The following is a 14,114-nucleotide window of genomic DNA, read 5'->3' as shown; positions in this document are numbered from 1 at the left end:
CAAAATATAATTAATGCAGAACAAAAACTAATCTTATTATCTCATGCTCAAATTATTAAAACAGTCCCCCAACTGATCTTCCAAAAGTGCCCCCTTATATTGTTTTCAACCCATAACTCCATGTTTGTCACCCACTCAAAACCACAAATGGCTTCCAATAAAGCCCCATGCACACCAGTTCCAGATACCATCCTGTAGTTACCTCCTATTGCTATTGTCCTCCGATGCTGCAACATTACCTCATGGTTCACTGAAAACTCAGATCTACTCTGATCAGGATGCTTTCACTTTCTTTATTCCTGGGATATCCTTCATTCAAATATCTAAATGGCATGCTCTCTGAATCCCTAATATAGCTTCCTTCAAATGTCATCGTTATAATTAGAGAGATCTACTTTTAACATCTTTAAAAACATACTTTATTCCTCTTATCCTGCCCTATGTAGACATTCTATCTATAAAAGTATTCTATCACCACTTAACTTGCTGTCACCTTACATATATTATACATGCATGCATATTATTTATTTCACTCCTCTAAACTTTTAACACCACAAGGTTTAGGGTTGTATATGTTCTTTCTATTCACTGCTGAATTACAAACAAAAGAACAATGACCAGCTTGTATCAGGCCTTGATAAACATTTGTCAGATTTTGGGACATTGAACATGGTATACTTATCTTGACTGACCTACTGGAAAAGGCTCTGAGTGAAACACTAGGCTGGGAGGCTGGTCTTTAGGAAAGTTGCAGTTGGCAATATTTATGTATCAGCTTTGTTTCTGGCTCTTTAAAACATTTTGTTCTTCATTTATTTATCTTGTATATTCTCAGACAATGTGAAAAATAAACAGAGATACTCAGTGTCAGGTTTCCCATTTCATATATTACCAGTAGCACAACTCATTAAGTTCTGTGTTTTGTAATAAGAGTATAATATTATGATATGATATACACTGAATAAATGTATAAGATATTTATATCATAAATTGAGCATATGCTGGTCGGTTTTCATATACCATTGTATTGAAGCCTTGTAACAGCATAACAATAGCTTTCATTGTTTACATTTCCTAGAGAGGGGAAAGGCAGGCTTAGGATGGACTCTGTGGCTTCTCCAGAAGGCACATTTGTGAATGGCTGCACTGAAATTGAAGCTGGTCTCTGAGGTCCAGGTTGCAGCACATTTTCCCTGCCTGGTTCACTACTTTGCTGTTGTCTCTTCTCCCAACTTAGCACTGAATGACCCATTTCTGGATTGTTTAAGCTGTTTACATCTATTTGCCTGTACAAACAACAAGGATGGGTTTAATCCTCTCTGCTAAGTGGCAAATAGAAAGTATCTCCTCTTTGAAATCATTCATCAGGAACCAGGAAGTAAGCCAGGGCTGCATCTTCAGCCATAGCTATTCCCCAAGCATTTGTTCATGGGGAACTAACTTTTCCTTCTTGGGATACATGCCCATTTTTATCAAGATACAGCTGATGGAATTCGCATGGAGCTGAGGTTTGCCACTGTGATGTGTGTGATATGCAGGCAGTCATGGGAGGGAGAAGGTGTTACGGAGTGGGAGATGCTAGACAGCCAGTGGAAGGGCAGATGCTCAGGTCCCAGGCAGGCTGACGTTTGCAGTGAAAGGCTTGAACTAGGCAGCCGTAACAGTGTCTTTTAGCATTCACACTCCGGTATCCTAACCACTGAGCTTGAACCGATGCAGTTCCTGCAGTCTTTTTCAAAATTTCAATGTGCTTCCTGTAACTGAGTACCTAGCAGTCGGGATTAGCCCCATACCCCGCAACTTTTCTAGTCTGGATACTGAGGCACCTTGTGCTTCTCGGCACCTTGGATTGAACCTACCATGGGGAGACTGTTTAACATGAATCCGTTAAACTAATAAAAGGAAGAAAAAAATAAAGATACATGATCCTCCTCTTGGAGTTTATCATCAGTTATGTTGGTAGCATTTACATTTCATCCAGTCCCACAATAAGTTCCTGTCCAGCAGACCACAGTAATAGACAAAACAGATCCCTAGTGGACAAAGTACATCCTGCTTCCTGCCTGCTGATTTCAGATGCTATGGCTACAGGCTGCTCCCTCACTTTCTTATTGAAACCTAAGGTTCCTAGAATCCTGTTATCACTTTGCTGCAGTTATATACACCAAAAATTCCATTGAGGTCTGGTGCTTTCCAGTCTCCTGGACAAGAGTGGTGTTAAAGACACACCCATGCAGGGGGTAGTTTTTCCATTGGCTTTGTGTCTCCTCACTCAAGAAACATTCTCGCAATAAAGGAAAAAGGAACTCCAGCACACAGTGTCAGAGCCTTGCAAATAAAGAAAGAAAGATATAGTGGGGTAGTGTCCACCCTGGGCAGAGATGACATTCTCCCCTGGAACAGTCATGGTCAAGCACTGATTTAGAGTCACTTGGCACTGCTGAAGTGGTAGCAATTTAGAACCACTTGGCCTTCAATTAATCAACTCTTCAGTCCTCCATTTAAGTCTTAAAAATTGTCAAAAGCTTAATCAAGTGTCCTCTGTTTGCACGTTTGCTGGAATCAATGATTTAAAATCCAGCATTTTGTGACTGTAGGTCCTGGAAGGGTGTGACACCCTACTTCCTCCTCATAGGTGAGAAACTGCATCTCCCAGGAGCCAGATATTTACTCCAATGACTCCATGGTTAGTATTTCTGACCTGGACTATCTCCTAGCTGAGGATTAAGAAAACAAAAATCCCAGCTGTGTCTCTTACAAGGGCCAGTTTTACATTATTGCATGTATTGTATGTCTTAGGGTTTATAACAATGATAGCCGAGTCCCTAGAAGCATTTTCTTCTCCCTGCTGATGAACTTCATGCCCACTGAAGTCTATAGTCCTAATGTAGTTTCTGGTGGGTGGTGTTTAAGATCTGAAAGAAAATCATCCATTTCACCACCTGGTTACTGTCTTTTCTAACCTGTATACTTTCTTAACTTGCTTTCAGCCTTGCACATGCAGAACCAGTCTAATGGGGTGGATGAAGCAGTAGTTCAGCATGTTCAAGGCCATGTTCTTCCCTTGGCTAATTCTACCTCTTTAGGAATAATTTTTGTACCTAACTAAGGGATGTGATGGAATGAACTAGAATAAAGGATGTTTTGTGAATTGTCATCCATCATGTATATGGAAACAAAGAATACAGAGAGAGAGACAGAGAGAGACAGAGGGGGGGAGAGAGAGAGGGAGGGAGAGAGAGAGGGAGGGAGAGAGAGAGAGAGAGAGAGAGAGAGAGAGAGAGAGAGAGAGAGAGAGAGAGAGAGAGAGAACAAACAGCAGTAGATAATACATACAAAAACCCACAAGAAGTCACTTCTAGTCTTTGGATTACATACTAGAAATAACTGGCAAATCCCTTTACAGCTTCCCACTTTTACTCCTATGTCCTTTTCTATTAAATATAAAGGTGAGGTATCTAATCTGGTTCTTAGCAAAGAAAAACAGGACAGATTTCAGGTCTCAGAAGAGATGATGTGAACAAAGAAGTTCTTATTTTCCAATTCAGAGCATTTTAGGGATGGAGATACATGAGGTTTAGAAAAGCTTGCAAGTGACATTTAATGCAAAGTCCTGTAAAGGGGGAGGGGGCTGCTGGCATAAAGGTGATGGGAGATGCATTGATGCCAATCACTGACCAACCCCTAGGGGCACAGAGGGTTGTTCTTCCCTTTCCCCTACAGCTCTCACTGGAACTTATGCTACTACAGGTTCACAATGCTTTAATGATTGGTGAGCCTCTCTGGATAGCAAAGCATTTGTGACTCAAAAAGGACCTGTGTGCAATAAACTTCACATGCGAAAACAAAAGACATCCTCTGCACACACCAGTATTTAGGTTCTAAATATGGAAGAAGTGCATGTTTAGCTGCAGATCCCTGAGGGATTATCTACAACACTTGCACACCCCCACAAGTCCCACTCCAAGGAGTTAGGGAAAGGCCTCCCTTAAAGGCTGTCTTTTGGAAGGTCTTGTACCAACGAGCTCACAATTAGCCCTGCTGTTACATCACTGGATCACTAGGGGGCAGTAACAGAGACGGAGGTCAGAGGTTGGTAACTTACAAAATTGGGCGAGACTGGAAATCTTCCTGGTTCATCCTCTCAGACTGGCGGATTTTCAGGATTTCAGTGTAGCTCAGGTTCTGCAGTTTGCTCTTGAACTGGTCCAGGGAGCTAGGCTTGGTTGTAAGCGCTCTCATAACCTGCTCCTTCACCACCTGCATTACCTGTCAATGAAAGGAAGGTCATTATATTCTCAGGGCTAAGTTTTCCTGTTTAGTAAAGACTCCACGTCAAAAGCTCCTTACTCCCCCAAGTGCACAGCATGACTTCTGGGTCCCAACCTTGAGTGTGCTTTCCTAAAAGATAAACTTCCATTATGTAAACTTCTAGTTTTTTTCTTACACTGTGGGAAATACAAGGAAGAAAATGGACTATGTTGGAGTGAAGGACAGGGGAGAGTGCCTATTTGCTCTATATATTATGTGACAGCTACTGATACCACACTATAAACAGTACAAACACAAGAGTCAGAAAGGAACAAAGGCCAAATCACAGTTAGAAGCCTGCAGATTAATTATTTCTTCTAGGAGAAAATCACTGTGATACAATTAATTGTGAGGTTTGACTGGCACCAATTCAAATGGATGTGTATAGATACCTATACCTCCCAGACCTCTTCCCCGTGTTATGGCCTGAGTGTTCATACAAATTATGCATTTGGAAATGGGCATGTGCTCCTTCTCTTTGAGTCAGCAATTAGATACAGGGTTTTTTATATTAAAACAGACATATCCCATTGGAAACTTCAAGAAACATAAGAGCATGGTAATTTATGCCTCTGGACAGGTCTGGTTCACAAGAGGCCATTATCCATTGCTTCTATTAATATAGATTTATCTTTATGAAAACACATAGAGCAAAAAAGGGTCAGAGGGCCCAAAGAGGCATCCAAAGAGCTTGGAATTACTGTTGTTCTTCATCCTCTATTACAAATGGGAAGAAATGTTACCCTATATTGAGTATGTACCAAGTACCTGATGCCCTGATAGGCATTTTATATGGGTGAGTGCTACATCTTCTCCTCCTTTATCAACTTACATCAACAAGCAGATATTACCAGAATTTCAACTCCATGAAGAAGCTTAGGCTTCAGAACATTAAGAAATTAGCTTAACATTAACCACATATCAATCACAGCTGGTTGGTATATAGAAGAGCTGAGATTTTTGTCTCAAGTTTACTCTACCACCTCTTATGCCACCCTTCCTTAGTGCTGCTTAGGAATTTCAAAAGAAAACAAAACCAAATATGTGCGTGTTTTATGATGAATTTGGTACTGAGTCCTTTGTTAGGCATTATCTCGTTTAATCCTCCCTCCAATAGAGAAGACTAGGATGAATATTGTAAACATAAAGGAACCAAGGGAAAACTGATGACTTGCCTAACATACATATGTAGAAGATCCCAAGAGAACAGGTATGGTGGCTATACTACAGACTTGATGTTGAACAAATATCAAAGGTACAGACTCTGCCTTCTGTAAGGTAATGGTCTAATGAGAGATACGGACAAGGCCCAAGATCATCACATAACTGTGGAAAGGGTAGATGGTCAGGCTAGGCTGATAGGTAGGAGACATTTTATTCAAAATACATTTGATACCATCCTAGAGGAAGAATGGGTGGTCAATTGGTGTATACTCAAACAAATGACCTGGCACACCTCCACACATCACTAAGTCTGAACCTGGGCTACAACTAAATCAAAACCAATTATCAAAGTCTGATTTCGTGCTCTAAGAATAACGAGATAGGACATGTTCCAGATGACCTTTAACTGCATCTGCTTTTCTACTCAGGCAAAATTGTTAATTTGAAATGCTCGATAAGTTTAGAAATTCTAAACAATTCATGCCATGAAGCATAATCAATGAGTATATTTGGTCAAAACTGAATTATTATGTTTTGCCATCAGGGATTGCCCTTTCTCCACTTAGAGCACCATGGAGGGAAGCCGGTGAGGTACTGGTTTCCCTGTTATTTGCTCTTCTGGTGGGTGGCTGGATGTGCAAGAGAGAAAAAGGTACGATAATGAAAATAAAGAAATGCTATTTTAAATAGGATCAGAACAAAACTGAGAGCGTGGAGATAGCTTCATTCCCCATATTTTATAAATGAAAAACTAGAAGTTCAGAGAGTGAGGTGATTTGCCCACTGCATGTATCTAAGGATGTATCTCAAGAGATGGCAATTTCTATATATAGCTGCCTAGACTCATGGTGATCATGTAATCCTAGCTTCCCAACCAGCACCCTTGTCCAGATTGTTCCAGTTTAACCTGAAATGTAGCCAAAGCCTTAATTTAGAGGATGATGGGAGATAGAATATAATAGACTCAGGTAAAAGACAGAAATGCGAGTGTAGAGAGTATCAGTATTGTTTATCTCTATTCAGCCAGAAAGAGACTCTAACTTTGCATTTTGGTGTTTTGGGTACATGAGTCAAATTTTGTTTTCTTAAGTTTATGTGAATGAGTTCTTGCCTTTTGCAACCAGACTGCCAACAAATATCTAGTGAAGTTTAAGAGGGATACCATCCTGTGGGTCTGAGGCGGCCCAGACAGAAGGAGAAATAGAGGAAAGATGAATAGAGTTGATGGTACTACTTTAATAAGAAGAGAGCTAGGCTGGAGGACTTGGATTTGTTGCCCAGCACCCACATGGTAGCCCACAAGCATCTGTAACCCCTGTTCTAGGGAACCTAATGCTCTCTGAAATCTGCAGGCACCGGTTATGCAAGTGGCACACAAATATACTTGCAGGAAAACCCCCCATATGCATGAAATACAATTACAATTTAAAAAGAAAGTGACTATTAAATTCAACTTTCATTATATACCATGGTAGAATTCTTCCTTGAAAGCAATTATGGTCTCTTACCAAATGCATGGGCAGGTTCCTAGTTACATTTGTGTCATTAATTCCCTGGCACAAGACTACTGTCTCCACGAGCTACCTTCGATTCTTAGAGTGTCACTAATTCCCTGGCACAAGATGACTGTCTCCACTTGGTGGAAGAATATCTAGTAGAAAAGTCTTTTAAATTCTCCTTTCAATTTGGAAAAAAATATAAAACTTTTCCTAAAAGTAGGTGGGTTGACTGGCATCTGCAGCCAGGAGGAGGAAACAAAGCAGTGGGTATGAAACAGAACAGCAGTTGGTGGAGTCCACTATGAGCTTGCCCACTTCTGGCTCCCTTTCATTTTGTGCTGGCCCTAATAAGTTCTATTCTTACTCTTCATGTCAAGCAAAAGAAGAAATAATCCATAGGACTTTTTTCTTTGTTTTCTATAAGATGATAAAATAGTAAGTTAAACATCTCTCTGGGTCTTTGCAAATTAGCTTCTAGCTTCTGTAGTTTTTAATAATTAATGGTGTGAATTCTCAACATGTCATGTATAAAACTTACAATAAGACATTTTCAGTCACCATTGTTGACTGTGTCCTCTTTGAAAGACATGGTACCATTTGCCACTTATTTGAAAAATCTTCATATGACATGGCAGAGGTATCAGCAAATGAATGCTGATACTTGGGGTGCCCACACTCCACAGACACTAAAGGGAATGTGCTATTAGAATCTACATTTGCTGTTGGCAATGGTCCAACATTCAAGCGACGTCTGCAGCATACTGGTAGTAGGGTAAGGAAGTTTCCCTATCACACATTGTTCTCTATAAGGTCTTGTTGAATAAAAGTGTGGGATTCCCATAGGACATCAGTACTTCACATTCCTTGGAAGACTGTTTAAAACACTAAACCAGACAGGCTTTGGGTAAGTCAATCTAACCACTGTTTATTTAAATGTGTTCCTGGGTCTCCCCGTGTTCCTAGTCTAGTATCCTCAGGCTTTGTCTTTGTGCCTACAACCTTCACACATCATCAGTCAGTCTCTCACCCACCAAATATTTTTAAGCACCTTCTCAGAGCAAAGTGCCGAGGGACATTGGGTGCCTTGTGCTAAATGAGCTCTCAGCCTGCATTGGCCTTCCAGAAGAGAGATAGTGATGTCACAGCACATCAAGGACCTGCACAATCATTCCACAAACACCAAGCCACTCTCAAGTGATGTCAGCACAAGGACACACAACTAGGACTTCAGCTACAGATTGAGAAGTGGCCACATGCACTGTGGTAAAGGGAGGCCATTCTTGAGAGAAACAGCATGAGCAAAGCTTTGAAGGCAGAAGGGAACATGGGTAGAGGGTAGAGAAGAGAGAGTGGTAGTCTCCTTGGCCATTTGCTAAGCAGTGTCAACAGAGGGAAAGCATGTGGTTTCAGAGTCAGCAGTATTCATTGCAGAGTCTGGCTCCACCACCACTCACCAGCTGGGCTGGACAAAAGGCTCAGCCTCTCTGAATCTGTCCCCTAATCTATTCAGTGGAGATATCACCTGTCCTAGATAGGGTTATCACTGCTGTGATGGAACATCTTGGCCAAAGCGGAGGAGAGGGTTTATCTGACTTACTCTTCCACATCACTGTTCCTCACTGAAGGAAGACAGGACAGGAACTCAAACAGGGCAGTAACCTAGAGATACTGTCAGGGTAGATGGTGAGGAGGCCATGGAGGGTGCTGCTAACTATCTTGCTCTCCCTGACTTGCTCAGCTTTCTTTCTTATAGAACACTGGATCACCAGCCCCAGTCAGAATAGACTGCCTCCCATCAACAACTAATTAAGAAAATGCCCTACAGGCTTGCCTATAGCCCAATCTTACAGAGGAATTTTCTCAATTATGGTTCCCTTCTTCCCAGTGACTCTAGTTTGCATTAAGTTGACATAAAACTAGGCAGTACAAATTTTGGAGATGCTGAACATTGAGGGCAGTATCTTATGGGGCTCCCTTTTAGTTAAATTTTGAAAGACAGCTTACCTAGAAAATATAATCTTCCTCTCAGCCTTCAGACTTGCTTTCTTCACATGCTGACTCTATGTATTCCTGGAACTTAGAGGGCAGCTCAGGATTATATTCTGGCTGCACAGATCTGGTTTTGACAGATTCCACGGTGGTATTTGCTTTAAGCAGTATGCCCACTCTCACCCTGAGTGGTTTCAGGGCTTTAGGGTTTTTTTAATACTCTTCTGCTATATATCTTGCCCTGTTGTGACCACCATATTCCTCTGGTATGATGCCTGGCTGTGTGGGTTTACAAGCTTACTGTAATAAAGAGGGCTGCTCTGAAGTCAACCTCTGGCCTCTCACGGTTTCTTCATGTGTCTGCAATTATAGCAGATGAATCAGAAACATTTTTTCACTAGTAAATGCAAAACTGTTTTTCTCCATCTCACAGAGGATATGATTTCCTTTGGCCACATTAACCATGCTTTGTCTCCATCTCTTCAGTGTGCTTCTCACAGTACGCTGAGATCCTTGCCGTTACCATATCTGTCTGAAGGAGCAACAAGACTTAATTTTCTGTGTTTGATGTGGGCAGTGAGGCCCTTGTACCTCTTTCTCTGTACAGCATCACATCATAGTCGAATAAATAATTGGTGTCTATGTAGGTGGCACATTCTGTCAAGGAGCTAAGGATCATGAGCTGAGAAAATGAACAGTTTTCTGGAGACTAAATATTCCCAATGGTTTTACTATTTTTTAGTTAGAGTTCTGGGATCTCATTCATCCACAGGCCTGTTCTCTCGGGACCACATCTGTACTCATGACTGTCAAGCAACTCTGATGGTGAATTCTGAATGAACAATCATAAATATGGAACCTTTAGGGCTTGGAAGGCTGCATGCTCATTAAAGCTGGACCACAGCTGTCAAGTGCAGTGTGCTGAGATGCTGACTCTGCTTCCTGACTATTCCTTCTGTTAATGTCACATCATTTGCACTGACCCCTCCTAGAACCACTGCCCCCATACCCGTCCTTATTTGGTCAATAGACTCTGCACTTCAACTCTGTCCTTTGCAGCCTCTCCTCCTAACTGCCACCTTCTTCAAAATGTGAAGCCAGGTCAATCACTTGACTAAAAACTACAGTGACTGAGCACTACCTTTGGGGCACAGACCTGACAGTCTAATGTGTCACTCACTGGTTGTGGTAGTGTTAATTGTCAGGTGGAGAGAAGTCTAGAATCATCCACGACATGGCCTTCTGTGCCTGTCTTATGGGGTTTATCTTAATTACATTAATTAAGGTGGGATGACCTACCCATTATGGGTGGCACAAAATACCTAGGCAGAATATTTTGGACTGTGTAAGAGTGGAGAAAATGAACTGAGCACTGGAATGCAGAAATTGTTGCTGTTTCTGATTAATGATGTGGTGTACCCAGTTTCCTCCAGTGTCTATGACCTTCAGGGTCTAAAGAAATGCAGTCTGAGTCTGGGAGCCAAAATAAACCCTTCCGCCACAAATTTCTTTTGTCACAGAACGTTATCATGGCAACAGAGGAAACTAAGACATTTTCCATCATGCCAAATAACACACTGTCTTCACTGAGCCCAGCACCTGAACTGTACAACCTTTCCACACCAAGCCCCTCTCAGAACCTTGACTTTCACTCCTTTGCAACCCTACCTGCTCTCTTTCCTGCTGCCATGAAGACCTTCTTTTTAATACCTGCCTTAGAAGATGCCATGTCTGATACACCTTCCTGCCTCCCTCCCACAAAACTGAGATCTAAGCCTACACCCCCCTACCACAGTACTACTTGCATCACAGTGGAGAGTCTTTGCTTACTACCCTCCAGAACCTGTGCAGCCCAGACATGTAGTAACAACTGGGAAAACATCTGTCTTATTTATGTCTTAAAGACTCATCACATGGTCAAAAGAAAGAATCATCTTTTAAAGTCAGTAGTTTCCAACCTCACAGAAAAATGGATTTTAGAATGAGTTTCTTTTTTTTCTGACTCAGCCCTCAAAAACTTTAATTCTAGAATGTGTTCCAGAAATGGATTCTATTTTTTCTATTCATTCAAGGATATCAATGTATAGCTGGGGTGACAGGTGAGAGGACTACTATGCCAGGGAAGGCTAGCTGGGTTGCCCCTGCCCTCAGCATGCCAGCCTAGTGTGACTTCCAGATGCCATCTGAGGACTTAACTCACTCTCTGCTACTGTCTACCAGTCCCCTAAAATGTGGATGGCATCAATGTTCTTGCTAAGGGCAGTCAGGTACCAAGAACAATCAGCTATAGCCAGGGAACCAGCTGCCCCCAGCCTGTTTTGGCAGGTTCCTCAGATGCCACCTTCATTGGGGTTGTATCCTATTTCCTGGGCTCTCTCTCTCTAAGGTAGCCACAGAGAGCCATGTTGAAAGTATCTGGGCATTTTAATCAGGAATGCTTTAACAGGGGCAGGCAATATTTTCCCAAGAAGTTCACAGCAATCAGGGTTAGCATCCCCGAACACTTGATTAGAGCAGAGCAACCACTGTTTGTTAATCCCAAGAAGGCTAGCTTGTGGCTGGCAGAGTCCAGGCAGGGCTCAGAGAGGGCAACTGTGGGAGTATCAAAGGTGATTTTTCAAGTGTACCCTGAGAGCAAAACAGATGGTGTCTATACTGTGAGAAAGGGAGAAGCCGTTCAGCTTTTCCCCTGCCTCTTGACTTTGTGTTTCTGATAAAGCAGGGCAGCTTCAAGCATCCTGCTAACATGACCATCGTCTGAACAGAGATCTCGGAGGACCTTGGTGTTAGCCCCCAAAATAGCACGTTACATAATGGCTGACCCTGCAGTGCCATGCAGATGCTAACACAGAGATGTGCAGTTCCGAAAACCAAGGTGGGTAACATTAACAACTGTTCTGCTCTTCCTGAGAAGGCCTTTTAATGTAAGGTTTAAGGCATTTTTATAGCCGGCAAAAATAGTAAACCTTTCAACCAGTGATTCATGCAAAAATCAATCAGTGCTAGGTTCACAGAAGAGCAACAAATAGGGAAGTGTCCTCCTCCCTGTCCTCAGTGTCTGCAGGAATCTCTTCCATGGAGGAAGCAGGAGAGGGGCAGTTGGAACCACAAATGCAACTTGTCCTTGAGCCCAGTGTGATCAGGAGGCAAGCAACTGTGTGACAAACCATTGTCCCACTGAAACAGGGAGCTGAATTAAGATGGGCAATCAGGCTAATTTGCTGGTTAGCTAATTAAAGGCCCTGGTGGACACCAGAAAGCTATTTTCACTAGTATCTAATAGAATCAGGCCCAAGCAAAGAGGAATTCGTGCCAAATACATTACAAGGTGGCTTTTAGACCACAGCTTTAAATAAACTGACAGGTCAAACAAGTCAGTCAAAACCTATGAGTGTGTGTGGAGCGGGCCAAAGGGGGTTCTTGTAGTTTTTCCTCTACTGGGATTGGGGTAAAAGGATAGAGTATTTTTAGTAAGCACACTACATTTAGGTCCTCTGATGGCTGCTCACAAATCTCATCCACACACTGCCAGCATGGGGCCAACGGCTAGTCTTCACAAAGCTTTTCAAATTTACAAAGAACACTCCTAGCTGGAAAGCCTGCTGTAGGAGAGCTGCTGGGAGTTGGGGTCTGTTCTCTTTCAACTATAGCTGTCTGATGATGGGGGAGGGGAAATAATGAGCTGAATTTGCTGCATTCCCTCAAATTAGGAGGGGAAATTAACTGAAGAAGTAAATTGATTTTTCTTTTTGATTTTTATGTGTATGTGTACATGGTGTGTGTGTGTGTGTGTGTGTGTGTGTGTGTGTGTGTGTGTAAGCACTCGCATGTGTGTGTGTGTGCATGCATGTGGAGAGCAGAGGTTATGTCAGCTGTTTTCCTTAGTCTCTCTTCGTGTCATTTGTTGAAATCTGGTTTCTCAGTGAACCCAGTATTTAAGACTTGGCTAGACTGCCTGGTCAGTTATTTCCAGGGATCTGTCACCTGTGTCTTTCCCTGCCCTCAGCCTTGAGTGCCTGGCAAGGGCTATGACACCCAGTTTCTAGCCATCATGTCCTCAGCTCTTCTTTACACACTCATGGTGACAAAATACAAGGGGTTAAAAATAATGAAGAATTTCTTTTGTTCTTGGTTTGTTTGTTTTTGGTGAGGGAATAAATGGTCTGCATGGTGCCCCTCTCAACATTCCAGCTGCTGGCAGAACATCTGAGATCCACTGTTGTCTTCTCCACTTCATTTTTAAGGCCTGTAAAGACAGCTAATGGCCACTGTGCTACTTACTCCTTTGGAATGTCTCGGTAGCTGAAGGTTGGGGCGTCACTCAATTCATCTTTCGGCTTCTGACATCAATTTTATAAACATTTGTGGCATGAAAGAAGGGGGAGAGGAACACAGTGGACTTGGATAAAACCGCCTCCTATGACGCTGAGATTAGTCACCATTAAGAAATAAATGAAGTGTCTCTGGTCTCATTTTGAGGGTTAAACCTGAAGCTGTGCTAGTTTAAATCTCTCAGTCTGTTTGGAATTCACTATTAAATAGTGACAAATGAAATGGGACAACCTGCCCCACTGGAAGGGAGATTTAATAAACTTTAAAAGCAGTCTGCTTAGGCGAAACACTGGGGAAATGGAGAGGGAAAGAAAAAGTCTGGGTCCATAAAGAAATCCCAGCATCAGGCAAGGCTGCAAAGCAGAGGACATGGCACGGTTGCCCTAGCAAGTCCTCCAGCAGCTGGCATCCAGATGGGAGGTGGGTGCAGGGGCCTGCCAGTCACTACCCAGCTACACATAGTTATTCCTTAGTATCTGTGAGGGATTGTTTCCAGGACCCTTGTGATACTCAAAATTGAAGATCTGCATCTCTTACATAAGATGGCACAGTTTTTTGCAAACGCCTACCTATATCCTCCCCTCTACTGTAAATCACTTGCAAATGAGCACCTACTATAATATCAGTGCTATTCAGTAGCTGTGCTAACATACTGTTTATGGAATGAAAACAAGAAGCTGTATGTACTCAGCACAGAGATGAACCCCAACCCCAAATAGTTTTGATTCTTGACTGGCTGACTCTGGGGATGACACATCCATGGATATGGAGGGATGGCTGTCCTCATTATCTATCTCTAAATACCTTCCCCTTTTCAGA

At 42.3% G+C, this 14,114-nt stretch overlaps 1 protein-coding gene across 5 annotated transcripts in view; it reads right to left on the bottom strand.

The window, feature by feature from the left end:
• Elmo1 (engulfment and cell motility 1) overlaps nucleotides 1–14,114 on the bottom strand; it is a 515,537-nt gene that overhangs the window by 39,634 nt on the left and 461,789 nt on the right. For all 5 annotated transcript variants that reach the window (XR_005880782.1, XM_040755636.1, XM_040755637.1 and 2 more), the window contains one exon: nucleotides 4,106–4,269. Coding sequence is in view for 4 of the 5 variants with exons in the window: in XM_040755636.1 (XP_040611570.1) it covers nucleotides 4,106–4,269 (164 nt within the window). In the remaining variant the exon portion in view is untranslated. The remainder of the gene's footprint in view (nucleotides 1–4,105; nucleotides 4,270–14,114) is intronic.

The sequence above is a fragment of the Mesocricetus auratus genome, unplaced genomic scaffold, assembly GCF_017639785.1.
Source record: "Mesocricetus auratus isolate SY011 unplaced genomic scaffold, BCM_Maur_2.0 Super-Scaffold_100013, whole genome shotgun sequence".
Classification (NCBI taxonomy): Eukaryota; Metazoa; Chordata; class Mammalia; order Rodentia; family Cricetidae; genus Mesocricetus; species Mesocricetus auratus.
The sequence above is the reverse complement of the archived record's forward strand: the minus strand, read 5'-3'. Positions and strand labels throughout refer to the sequence as shown.